This window comes from Podarcis gaigeae (assembly GCF_964106915.1).
Source record: "Podarcis gaigeae genome assembly, chromosome: 17".
Classification (NCBI taxonomy): Eukaryota; Metazoa; Chordata; class Lepidosauria; order Squamata; family Lacertidae; genus Podarcis; species Podarcis gaigeae.
In genome coordinates, this window is record NC_139694.1 from 22962538 (window position 1) to 22974819 (window position 12282).

General features: G+C 43.6%; 1 protein-coding gene across 1 annotated transcript in view; it reads left to right on the forward strand.

Moving 5' to 3' along the window:
- Positions 1 to 12282, forward strand: part of LPAR1 (lysophosphatidic acid receptor 1) — a 55324-nt gene that overhangs the window by 9061 nt on the left and 33981 nt on the right. Inside the window, exon 2 of the mRNA XM_083719543.1 lies at positions 11422 to 11578. Within this exon, the coding sequence (XP_083575669.1) occupies positions 11519 to 11578 (60 nt within the window). The 5' untranslated portion in view covers positions 11422 to 11518. The remainder of the gene's footprint in view (positions 1 to 11421; positions 11579 to 12282) is intronic.

A 12282-nucleotide genomic window follows, 5' to 3' on the forward strand; every position in this document is an offset into this window, starting at 1 on the left:
AGTCCAACACTCCCAAGTACTATATCAGCTTAGGGGGTCTTGCAACCAGACCATTATGCTTGTGTTCCCTCCATTGTGCATGTACAGTGGTACCCCGCAAGACGAACGCCTCGGAAGACGAAAAACTCGCTAGATGAAGGAGTTTTTCATTTTCTTAGCCGCTTCGCAAGACGCATTTCCCTATGGGCTTGCTTCGCAAAACGAAGCTTGCCCCGCAAGCTCCGGGGATAGCGGGGAAGCGCTGTTTAAAGCAAGGGGCGGCAACGGGGAGAAGCGATCTTCTCCCCTCCGCCCCTTGCTTTAAAACAGGTCCGGGGACAGAGGGGAAGGCGCGCACGCCTTCCCCTCTGTCCCCGGAGATTGCGGGGCAGGCAACGGGCAGAAGCAATCTTCTCCCCGCTGCCCCTTGCTTTAAAACAGGTCCGGGGACAGAGGGCAAGGCGCACGGCGCTTCCCCTCTGTCCCCGGACGGTCTCCATAGGAACGCATTGATTGATTTTCAATGCATTCCTATGGGAAACCGTGCTTCGCAAGACGAAAAACTCGCAAGAAGAAAAAACTTGCGGAACGAATTAATTTCGTCTTGCGAGGCACCACTGTACTGATCTTCACATTAACCACGATTAGCTGCAAGCTAACATTTGCAACGTTAGGGGACATGAGTGGCGCTGTGGGTTAAACCACAAAGTCTAGGACTTGCCGATCAGAAGGTCGGCGGTTCAAATCCCCATGACGGGGTGAGCTCCCGTTGCTCAGTCCCTGCTCCTGCCCACCTAGCAGTTTGAAAGCATGTCAAAGTGCAAGTAGATAAATAGGTACCATTCTGACGGGAAGGTAAATGCCATTTCCGTGTGCTGCTCTGGTTCGCCAGAAGCGGCTTAGTCATGCTGGCCACATGACCTGGAAGCTGTACGCCGGCTCCCTTGGCCAATAAAGCGAGATGAGCGCCGCGACCCCAGAGTCGGTCACGACTGGACCTAATGGTCAGGGGTCCCTTTACCTTTACCATTAACATTTGCAATCATGGTTAGGTAATCATAGTGTCCCTCAAATATATGTTTGTACTGCAACTCCCATCACCCTGCCTGGTTCTGTAAGCCATCGTATGAGAGATGGAAGGTGTGAGTGAGAAGATAACAAGACAGCGGGACAGACAAAAAGCTCTTTCACAGTCGCTTCGTTTTTGAAATTCCCTGGTTGTCCCAGTTTCCAGAACAGTTGCCATGTTAGTGTGCATCTTGCAAGTGCCGCAAGGCAGGTGTATTCTCAGTGATTCTCAGTGATTGATTGAATGATTGGGAAGGCTGTTTTACACTGTGTACATAGTTGTGAAGGAAGCTCCTTTGCATGGAAGAATGTCTCTTTGATGTGGCCATAAAACACTAATGCAGGATGTAAATGCCAATTTGGCTCCTTAGCCTGAGGTAATGTTTTACTGCCTTAACCTTTGCACTAGACTCTAGTTAACCAGACTACCGCCTACTTTGCCTGATGGAAATACATCTAATTACTAGGTTACAAAAGATTAAAGAATTTAGATGGCAGGTTCAGAAGAAGTGGGAAATAGAGTTAGGCTCAGTTCCACTGAGCGGTAGCAGCTGTATTCCTAACAAGTAAAATCGAACTTTAATTGGTCATTAGTATCTTAGATGCCTTATTTAAGAAACCGCATTGCAATCTATTCGGCGTCTATTAATCTATTAATGCTGGGATAGCTCAGTCAGTAAAGCAAGAGGCTCTTAACCTCAGGGTCATGGGTTCAAGCCCATTGGTGTTCCATGGTGTTCTCTCTAGGGGTGTCCCATTTGACACAACACATGAGGATAAAGTCCCATGGACTGCAAGAAGATCAAGCCTATCCATCAAGCCATCTGCCCTGAGTGCTCACTGGAAGGACAGATCCTGAAGCTGAGGCTCCAATACTTTGGCCACCTCATGAGAAGAGAAGACTCCCTGGAAAAGACCCTGATGTTGGGAAAGATGGAGGGCACAAGGAGAAGGGGACGGCAAAGGACGAGATGGTTGGACAGTGCCCTCGAAGCTACCAGCATGAGTTTGACCAAACTGCGGGAGGCAGTGGAAGACAGGAGTGCCTGGCGTGCTCTGGTCCATGGGGTCACGAAGAGTTGGACACGACTAAATGACTAAAACAACAACAACATGAGGATAAAGCAGGTCTGTGCCCACTGCCACAGTCAGGATGCACACAGACCTTATAAGAAGGGGCTCAGGAGGGTTATTTGGCCTCGGGACTCAGGCTCAGAGAGGGCCTCAAATTTAGGCATGTGTTAATTTTTTGGCATTTGCTAAGTTTCACAACTTTTTTTATGCACATCGGACCACAAAAAAGACACCCTCACAGTTTAAAACTGGAAATTTAACAAATCAGAGATGTGATTTCATAAAAGACATTTGTCTGTTTATTAAATGATATAGATGTCACATTCAAGAGTTCAAAATGTTATTGACTTGGTCAAAATAGTAATTCCAAGGCCTACAACCTTCTACTCCGGCTGTGAGGTAACCCCCATGTCCCTCTGGTAGAAACTATGCTGGAGTAATCTGTGGACACATGTGATGGCCTAGTTACCACTTCCTCTCCCCCCCTTTCCCCCCTCGTTTTAGAATGCTTGGGAGCAAAAAAAAAAAACAAAACCCAACCCAAACATTTCGGAAGAAGCAAAAAAATTGGGGGGTTTGGGGGAATTTGAAATATTATTTATAAGATAAAAGTTTAAATATAAAATTTCTAACTGTGATTTATTTGTATACAGCAAAGAGACGTTTAGAGTAATTAGGTATATTTGATTTAGTTAATCATGTATAGTGGTACCTCGGGTTACATACGCTTCAGGTTACATATGCTTCAGGTTACAGACTCCGCTAACTTAGAAATATTACCTTGGGTTAAGAACTTTGCTTCAGGATGAGAACAGAAATCGTGCTCTAGCAGCGCTGTGGCAGCAGGAGGCCCCATTAGCTAAAGTGGTGCTTCAGGTTAAGAACAGTTTCAGGTTAAGAACCGACCTCCGGAACGAATTAAGTACGTAACCAGAGGTACCACTGTAACAGGTTTATGCTAGGAAATAAATATGGATGCTGAATTTTATGTTTGTAATTTTTCTTTTCTTTTTTGTTTTTTTGGGAAAAACACACACCAAACATTTAATGGTGGTGGTAGTCAGCTTACTTTGATTCCCTGAAATCCTTTTTGGAGGAGGAGAGAAGTGGGGAGGGATGTAACTTTTCTTCTCCCCTCCTATCATCACCTACAAAGGCTTCTGAAGAATGGGAATTGAAAGAAAAACAAGAGCATTACTTTGAATCCCACTTCAGAGCTTTAAATCAGGCCTGTATGTCCTTCATGGAACTCAGACCCATTTGCCCAGCCCTGCTAGTGGAATGACACTAGTATCACTCTGCTGGTGCAGAAGCCCTGTTCCACTCACCAAATGGAGCTTCCTAACCAACTGAACTATCTGCCAGCAGAAAGACCCAACTTGGAGTGTTCCAGGGGAGGGGCTGAGCTTGCCTGGGATTTCCTGCATCCTGAGCTGGCCCTACTGTCATCACTTGACTTAATCTAGGCCCAGTCTCTACAACACCTCCAGGATGGCATAGCGGTCCAGGCTAGTCTTTGCCGCCATCTTCTGCCCAGGCTTTGATTTCTTTGCTGGCTCTACTGCTCCATCACATCCTATTGCTGCCCAGCCTGTGTTTGAATTATGCCCATCACCTTTTCCCCCATTTTAATGGCCGTAGTGAAGTTACTGTCTGCTAAACAGTTACAGATTATTTAGTGGCTATGTTGAGTTCTTTTGAATTATGGTGCTGGAAGAGACTCTTGAGAGTCCCATGGACTGCAAGAAGATCAAACCTATCCATTCTGAAGGAAATCAGCCCTGAGTGCTCACTGGAAGGACAGATTCTGAAGCTGAGGCTCCAATACTTTGGCCACTTCATGAGAAGAGAAGACTCCTTGGAAAAGACCCTGATGTTGGGAAAGATGGAGGGCACAAGGAGAAGGGGACGACAGAGGACGAGATGGTTGGATAGTGTTCTTGAAGCTACAAACAGCCTGCAGCCTGACCAAACTGCAGGAGGCAGTGGAAGACAGGAGTGGCTGGCGTGCTCTGGTCCATGGGGTCACGAAGAGTCGGACACGACTAAACGACTAAACAACAATAAATGTTGAGTTCAGAATATCTTGGTCTGCAACCTAATTGAGGAAAGTACCTTTGAATTACAGCTGTATCCATTCATCTACAAAATACACTAGCTTACATATCATTTGTTTATTTTTTAGTGAGCACACAAAGCTTTGGGAAAAATGCTGCTTAAATTAATTTTTGTATTATTCTTTGAGACAGAAATCAATTCAGTGCACAATGGAGAAGGGATTGTTTTCCACATATTTCTAATAAAGTTTATCACTGTTTATCCTGCCAGAATCAGAGGCGGGTGGTGTATTGCACAGAATTTAAATTCAGCTGCCAGTATCTGTAAAAGGTTGCATACAGTATGTGGATGTAACCCAAATGGGTGTCAAGATTAGATACTTATACTCTATCTATTCTTTATTCTTTTGGATAGGGAACACTGGCAACTTTGGGGAGAGCTACAGTCCATTAAATAGTCCCCTACAGCAAATCTTTCAGAAGTGCTTTTAATTTTAAAGATATTGAATGCCCCTTAATAAGTAGCTTTATAACAAACAATTGCAATTGAAGATGTTTAGATTATGGATTTTGGTTTAATTATTCTAGAGTGCTAATAAGCACTTGGAAGCTGCATTACCCCAGTCCCAGTGCCATTAAGAAGAGGTTAATGACAAAAATATGTCTATATTTTTAAGTGAAGATTTTTCTACCCAAAGATTGCATGCTATTGCAGTTTCTACAATCATGATAGCATGTAGTAATGGCCACCAACTTGGGAGGCTTTAAAGGTAGATTAGACGAAATCATGTACGAATGAGCTAGCTGTTAGAGACTCTGTGTACAAGGTTCTGGGTCCTGCTTGTGGCCTTTGCATAAGCATTTGGTTGGCCACTGGGAACAGGGTGCTGGAATAGATCAACCTTTGGCCTGATGTTCTTCTTATGTTTCTTCAGAAAAATGTGCCTGATTACTGGTTGGTAGTAGACAGTTGGGACACATTGTGCCTTTATTTACTGGTTTACTGGTTATCAATACGTTTCTGTGTCCAGTGTGAAGTGCTGGTGATTACAGTGGTACCTCGGGTTACATACGCTTCAGATTACAGACTCCACTAACCCAGAAATACTACCTCGGGTTAAGAACTTTGCTTCAGGATGAGAACAGAAATCGTGCTCTGGCGCCGCAGCAGCAGCAGCAGGAGGCCCCATTAGCTAAAGTGGTGCTTCAGGTTAAGAACAGTTTCAACTTAAGAACGGACCTCCGGAACGAATTAAGTACTTAACCCAAGGTACCACTGTACCTTTAAAGACCTAAGTGGTTTAAGATCGGGTTAATTGAAGGACTGCCTTAATTTAAACCAACTTGCCTATACCATGTGATCTGCTTCAGAGACCCCACTTACTGCCTACATTGCACAGTCCCATTTGTGGAGCTCTTAAAATACAGTGGTGCCTCACAAGACGAAATTAATTCGTTCCGCGAGTCTTTTCGTCTTGTGAAGCACGGTCCGTCGCAACTGCACCTCTTCAAGTGGCTTTAGGAAAAAAGCGAACAAACTCGCAAGACGTTTTCGTCTTGCGAAGCAAGCCCATAGGGAAATTCGTCTTGCGAAGCAACGCAAAAACCGAAAAACCCTTTCGTCTTGCGCGTTTTTCGGTTTGCGAGGCATTCGTCTTGCGGGGCACCACTGTATTCTACTCATTTCTGGTGCAACTTTTTGCTTAAATAAATTCTAGTGAGCAGAGCTTTAAAAGCATTTTGGGAGTACCAATAGCTCACAACAGTGCTGTTTTTCGTATCTGTACACAAAGCATCAATTCATAATTTGACTGATGTCATGTATGGCTCACAGGCTGCTCTGTGAATACAAAATGTATTCCTGTGGGGTGGAGGAGGAAATTTTGAATATTAGTATCATTTTTTCAGAGAAATGCAAAACATTTACTGATGTTAAAAAAGTTACTTGAAGCCTCTTCACAAGTTACTTTTTAAAGGTTTAAACCAAAGATGTTTTTATTTATATTCTGCAAGCAATTGAGAATAGTCTTTTTTAAACAGGCTTTTGATTCTGTTGCTGCTTAATGTTTTGATTGCTGGTGCTCCTCTTAGTGTTTTTGTTTGTGCTGCTCTTTATCATTTGATAATTTGTGTTTTCATGGGTTGCCTTTATGTTTGTCTTTATTGTACGCCACTTTGAGCGACTCCTCTGTAGATCTGGCAAAATGCAGTATACATTTAAAAATAAATATGGCGGTGACCATTTCATATGGGGGTTCTGTTCCTGGCCCTTGTGCGCATAGACGTGTGACCCACCCTGTTATACCCTGTTCTACCATGCTCCCGTTATACCCTTTTTATGACACGTTGAGTGACATTTTCAGGTCACTTCCAGGTTCTGCACTGTACATGTGTGTGCAATTGCGTATCTTCTGGACATGCATTAATCAGTCATTGGTTGTTTTTAAATCACCATTTGCAGCAGGCCTCTGATCTCATTTTATCCCCCAAACATGAATCTGGATCTGAAATAACATGAATTTCCGAAGGCTTCTTGCTGCAGAGAAGCCACATACTTATTACTGAAGTGCTGCAACTTTTCTGCAAAAGTTAGTGGACAATTAACTGAAAGCTTATTTTTCCTGTAAGTGTCCCTAGCTCCAATTGCAGTGGTGTTGGATTAGCATCTTGGGCTTTTAAAATAAAAGGAAATAGGTAAGAGGATGCTTCAAGAAGTGATGGTCAAAAGCTCTGTGTACTCCCAGGAATCAATCAAGTAATATTTGCCATTCATTTAATTGTTTTCCTGAAAGTCATTAGTAGCCCAGTATAGATGCTATTCAGCTACTTAGGGAATGTCTCTATGTTTTACATATTAAATTACCACTTTGCATAAAAGCCTTTCGTCTGTACCCACAAACTCCAGCGGGTGCAGAATGCCGCTGCGAGGCTTCTTACGGGGACCACATTCATCCAGTGCTATACCAGCTGCACTGGCTCCCAGTGGAGTACAGGGTCAGGTTTAAGGTGCTGGTTTTAACCTTCTCTTCTCTTCTCATGATGTGGCCAAAGTATTGGAACTCCAAAGTATTGGAGCCTCAGCTTCAGGATCTGTCCTTCCAGTGAGCACTCAGGGCTGATTTCCTCCAGAATGGATAGGTTTGATCTTCTTGCAGTCCATGGGACGCTCAAGAGTCTCCTCTAGCACCATAATCCAAAAGCATTAATTCTTCAGCGATCAGCCTTCTTTATGCTCCAGCTCTCACTTATAGCCAACTACAAAGGCAAGAGTTGGATCCATTGCTCTGCCCAATGTTGCTTCTGGCCCTGCCCGCCCCCCAAAAAAAGATTTTCCATGAGGGAATATGGCCTTCAGGCTGAAAAAATTTCCTTGCTCATGGAATATTGGGAAGTGTGTAAGACTCTGAAGAAAATGTGTTATAACAACCGTGTGTAAGAAGGAGGCAGAAGTAGATTCCACCATGGCATGTGATGCTTAAGATTGTTGATTTGTGTTTAAATCTGACTCAGAAAAGCAGGGCTCTCACTGGGCATCACTAGTAATGCTAAAGGGACCCCTGATCATTAGGTCCAGTCGTGGCCGACTCTGGGGTTGCGGCACTCATCTCGCTTTATTGGCCAAGGGAGCCGGTGTACAGCTTCCAGGTCATGTGGCTAGCATGACTAAGCCGCTTCTGGCAAACCAGAGCAGCACATGGCAATGCCGTTTACCTTCCTGCCAGAGCGGTACCTATTTATCTACTTGCACTTTGATGTGCTTTTGAACTGCTAGGTTGGCAGGAGCAGGGACCGAGCAATGGGAGCTCACCCCGCCGTGGGGATTCGAACCACCGACCTTCCGATCGGCAAGTCCTAGGCTCTGTGGTTTAACCCACAGCGCCATCCACGTCCCAGCTAGTAATGCTAGAAAGATATTTAAAGAAAGGAAGAAAAAAAGAAAGAAAGATATTTAAAGAAAGGACCCTTCTTGGTGCTAATCAATCTGTACTATGAGCACCATGGCAAATATCACTTATCTATCTAATGGGCTAATGCCCGTATATAATCAGTATGGGAAGTTCTCAACATTTTTTTAAACAACAACAACAACAAAAATCAGAGGAAAGAATGTCCTGGGTAATAAACTAGCATTGCCTGAGCATCAGTAACATAGTGCTAGGAAGGAACTGAATCTGGGTATGTTTATCTAAAGAGAAATTTCTCGACTCTGAGTATATTTCAAGAAGTCAGCAGATTGCGCAAGTCTAGCAATCAAGTCTGTGTTTGAGGGCAGCTGAGACACAGAATGTGTTAAGTGTCATTTTAAGAAAAGGACAACGGAGGAAATTGAGGGCGTGAGGTTTTTTTTAAAAATCATCCTATGCTCCCCCACTTCCTATAGAGAAATAAAGTGATTGCGCTGAGTGAAGGGTGAAAGCAAGCTCTGATACCAACACATTTAACATTTTATTGAACAGCACAGAAATAGTGGAAAGAAAAAAATGCTCTCTGCAAGCCATAAATAGTACAGTAGTACAAAGCTTCTGTTCAAGGCTGTCTGGTGTCCTGAACAGGAGCGTTCTGTTGGGGCTTGGGAATACCCTGCAAAAGGTTGTTGCAGGAGCTCACTTTCGCTGAAGAATTTGTCAGCTGTCATGGAATTAAGTTCCATGCATTTGTATCTGCACATTTTGCAGCCGTTACATGAAACCTGTTAGCAATCTTCACTGAAGTGATATGTAGCTCGGTTTCAATAGACTCGGGTAAGTTCTCTAATGCCAGTGAGCTATTGAGCTTTGCAACTCAGACAATCTCAACTGAAAAATACTTGATTGTCTAAAATCCTTTACTTTGGAAGATTCTTTGTGGAATCTTTAGATACAAACTTAAGTCAGATGATCATTCAGATTGTTGCTTGGAGCACTGAGATGTGTTTGTGTGTGTGAGAGAGAGTGCAAGTTGGTTTCATTGCACCCACTGTACAGTGGTACCTCAGGTTAAGTACTTAATTCATTCTGGAGGTCCGTTCTTAACCTGAAACTGTTCTGAACCTAAGGTCCCACTTATCTAATAGGGCCTCCCGCCGCCATGCTGCCGCGATTTCTGTTCTCATCCTGAGGTAAAGTTCTTAACCTGAGGCACTATTTCTGGGTGAGCAGAGTCTACAACCTGAAGCGTCTGTTACCTGAAGCATCTGTAACCTGAAGCGTCTGTAACCTGAGGTACCATTGTAAAAGGCTTCCCTATGCAGAACTGCCTTCAGATGTCTTCTAAAAGTTATATAGTTACTCATCTCCTTGACATCTGATGGGAGGGTGTTCCACAGGCAGGGTGCCACTACCGAGAAGGCCCTCTGCCTGGTTCCCTGTAACTTTGCTTCTCATAGTGAGGGAACCAGCAGAAGACCCTTGAAGAAAGAACAATGGGGGTAGAGATTCTCCTTCAGGTATACTGGGCCGAGGCAATTTAAGGCCTTAAAGATCAGCACCAACACTTTGAATTGTGCTTGGAAACCAGTGAAGATCCTTTAGGACCGGTGTTATATGATCCCAGCGGAAGTCACCAGTCTAGCTGCCGCATTCTGGATTAGTTGTAGTTTCCGAGTCACCTTCAAAGGTAGCCCCATGTAGACCGCATTGCAGTAGTCCAAGCAGGAGATAACTAGAGCATGCACCACTCTGGTGAGACAGTCTGCGGGCAGGGAGGGTCTCAGCCTGTGTACCAGATGGAGCTGGTAAACAGCTGACCTGGACACAGAATTGACCTGTGCCTCCATGGAAAGCTGTGAGTCCAAACTGACTCCCGGGCTGTGCACCTGGTCTTTCAGGGGCACAGTTACCGCACCCAGGACCAGGGAGTCCCCCATACCTGCCCACCCTCTGTCCTCCAAGAACATTACTTCTGTCTTGTCAGGACTCAGCCTCAGTCTGTTAGCCACCATCCATCTGCCAACCACATCCAGACACTCACACAGGACATTCACCGCCTTCACTGGTTCTGATTTGAAGGAGAGGTAGAGTTGGGTATCAACTCCATACTGGTGGGCTCTCCCAGCGGCTTCATGTAGATGTTAAAAAGCATGGGGGAGAGGACGGAGCCCTGAGGCACCCCACAAGTGAGATCCCAGGGGTCTGAACACTCATCCCCCAACACCACTTTCTGGACATGGCCCAGGAGAAAGGAGCGAAACCGCTGCATAACTTTGCTCCCAGCTCCTCTAGACGTTCCAGAAGGATGCCAGGAGAGCATACAGAGTTCATCACTTTTGTAGCTCAAAGAAGTAAGACCCATTTCAATACCCAGGATTTTTCAGTTGGCTAAAATGAAAATACAAACTTTACTTACATAGAAAAAGCTAAAGAATTTCATAAATATAGCTTTGCCAAATATGAGCTGAGGTGCAGTGGCTGCAGCACAAAATCAAAGGGGTAGTTTGTATCCTGCACTGGCGCTGGTACACCCACCACCCAATTCTGAAATATGCTTTGCAATTGCAAATTTGTATACAGAAAGCCTGCAACTTACGCATATTTAGCTGTATGCACTTAGCAAAAAAAGAGAGAAAGAAAAAGAGAAAGGGGGTGAGTGTCCCAGGAGGAAAAGGACTTTGGCAGTCCTAGCTCCCACTGAACCCAATGTGTTTTGAATATACAGTATGTGGATTAGGCTTTAGGTGCACTCCCCAGAATGTAAACCCAGTGTAAGGTGGGGCATACTGTATTTGGGATCTCAAAACACTTAAGATCCTTTGCAGTTACAGCTTTGTTTAACTGGAGTTTTAGCACATTAAAGGTTTTCTGAAATTTACCTTTAATATGCATCTTGTAAGGATTTCTGAAAACTACGTAGGTTTTCTCCTTGTGTGAAATAATGTATTGCTGTGTGTGTTGGATGAAAATGGCTGTTGGAAGTAGCACTTGGTCCTTTTATGCTCAACATAATAATAATAATAATAATAATAATAATAATAATAATAATAACAACAACAACAACAACAACAACAACAACAACAACAACAACAACAATAATAATTTATTTATACCCCGCCCATCTGGCTGGGCCTCCCCAGCCACTCTGGGCGGCTTCCATAAAAACCAAAAATACAGTAAAATTTGTTTTATGTTTAAAAAAATGGTATTTCATTTAGTTTTAGGTTGTTTTTTGGGGTAAATGATTATTCACACAGGTTTGTCGTGTTAATCCACCTAGTACGTAATTTCTTTTGACTTTTCTAAGGTTCTAAAACGTGTTTTCTGTCTTCTAGGCCCAAATGTCAGCATGACTGAGAACTGACTCAGAATCTCAAGACTTTACTTAAACATCTGATACGTGAAAGGAAAGGGTTTAACAGACCACTAACCATGGCAGACCCTTCAGCCGAAGTTCCCTTTTCTGTGATCACACAACCACAGCTAATTGAGGTAAGCAGAAACAGTTACAAGATTTTTACTAAGCTCTGCTGCTAAATTTTTATGTCTGTGCAATTGTCAAGCTTACATTTCTAAGCTCTCATTGTAAAACAATCATGTACCATACTAAATGGCGAGAGTTGACAGTTGGTCAGCTGAAAAGGACCCCAAACTGTGACATATTTTAAGCTTTTTCTAGCTACTGCCACTGATAGGGTTTCAGAAGTGGTTTTTTGGGGGGAGGGGGGACTTAACTTAATTCAGCCAACATTTTGCAAATGTAGTATAGGTAGGACCATATCTGGTTTTGCAGTACAGGTGGTACCAATTGGCTAGAAGCCAACACAGATACAGCTTTGTGAAATGTCTATATCCATTCTTAAAGGACAAAATGAGGGAAGCCTTTCTCAGATGATTTTGAAGTAAAACATATATCCAAGACGTTGATAAACTGTCACTGTAAAATGTACAGTTGATAAACTGTAAACTGATAAAGATGTTCGTGAAATTCTGTAATGTGTAGACAGTGCATGTTATTGCTAAGGAGTAGTGTATCCTGAGAAGTAATCCTCTGACAGCATTTTTTTCGTTTTTGGTATGCCTGTTACAGAATAAGCTTGTCAGCAGAGTAATTGCACTTTATATTCATTCCCGTCAAACCCCACCCCCACCCCCAAATGATTAACCTTCCAAAGTTACATGAAGATGAATTGCAG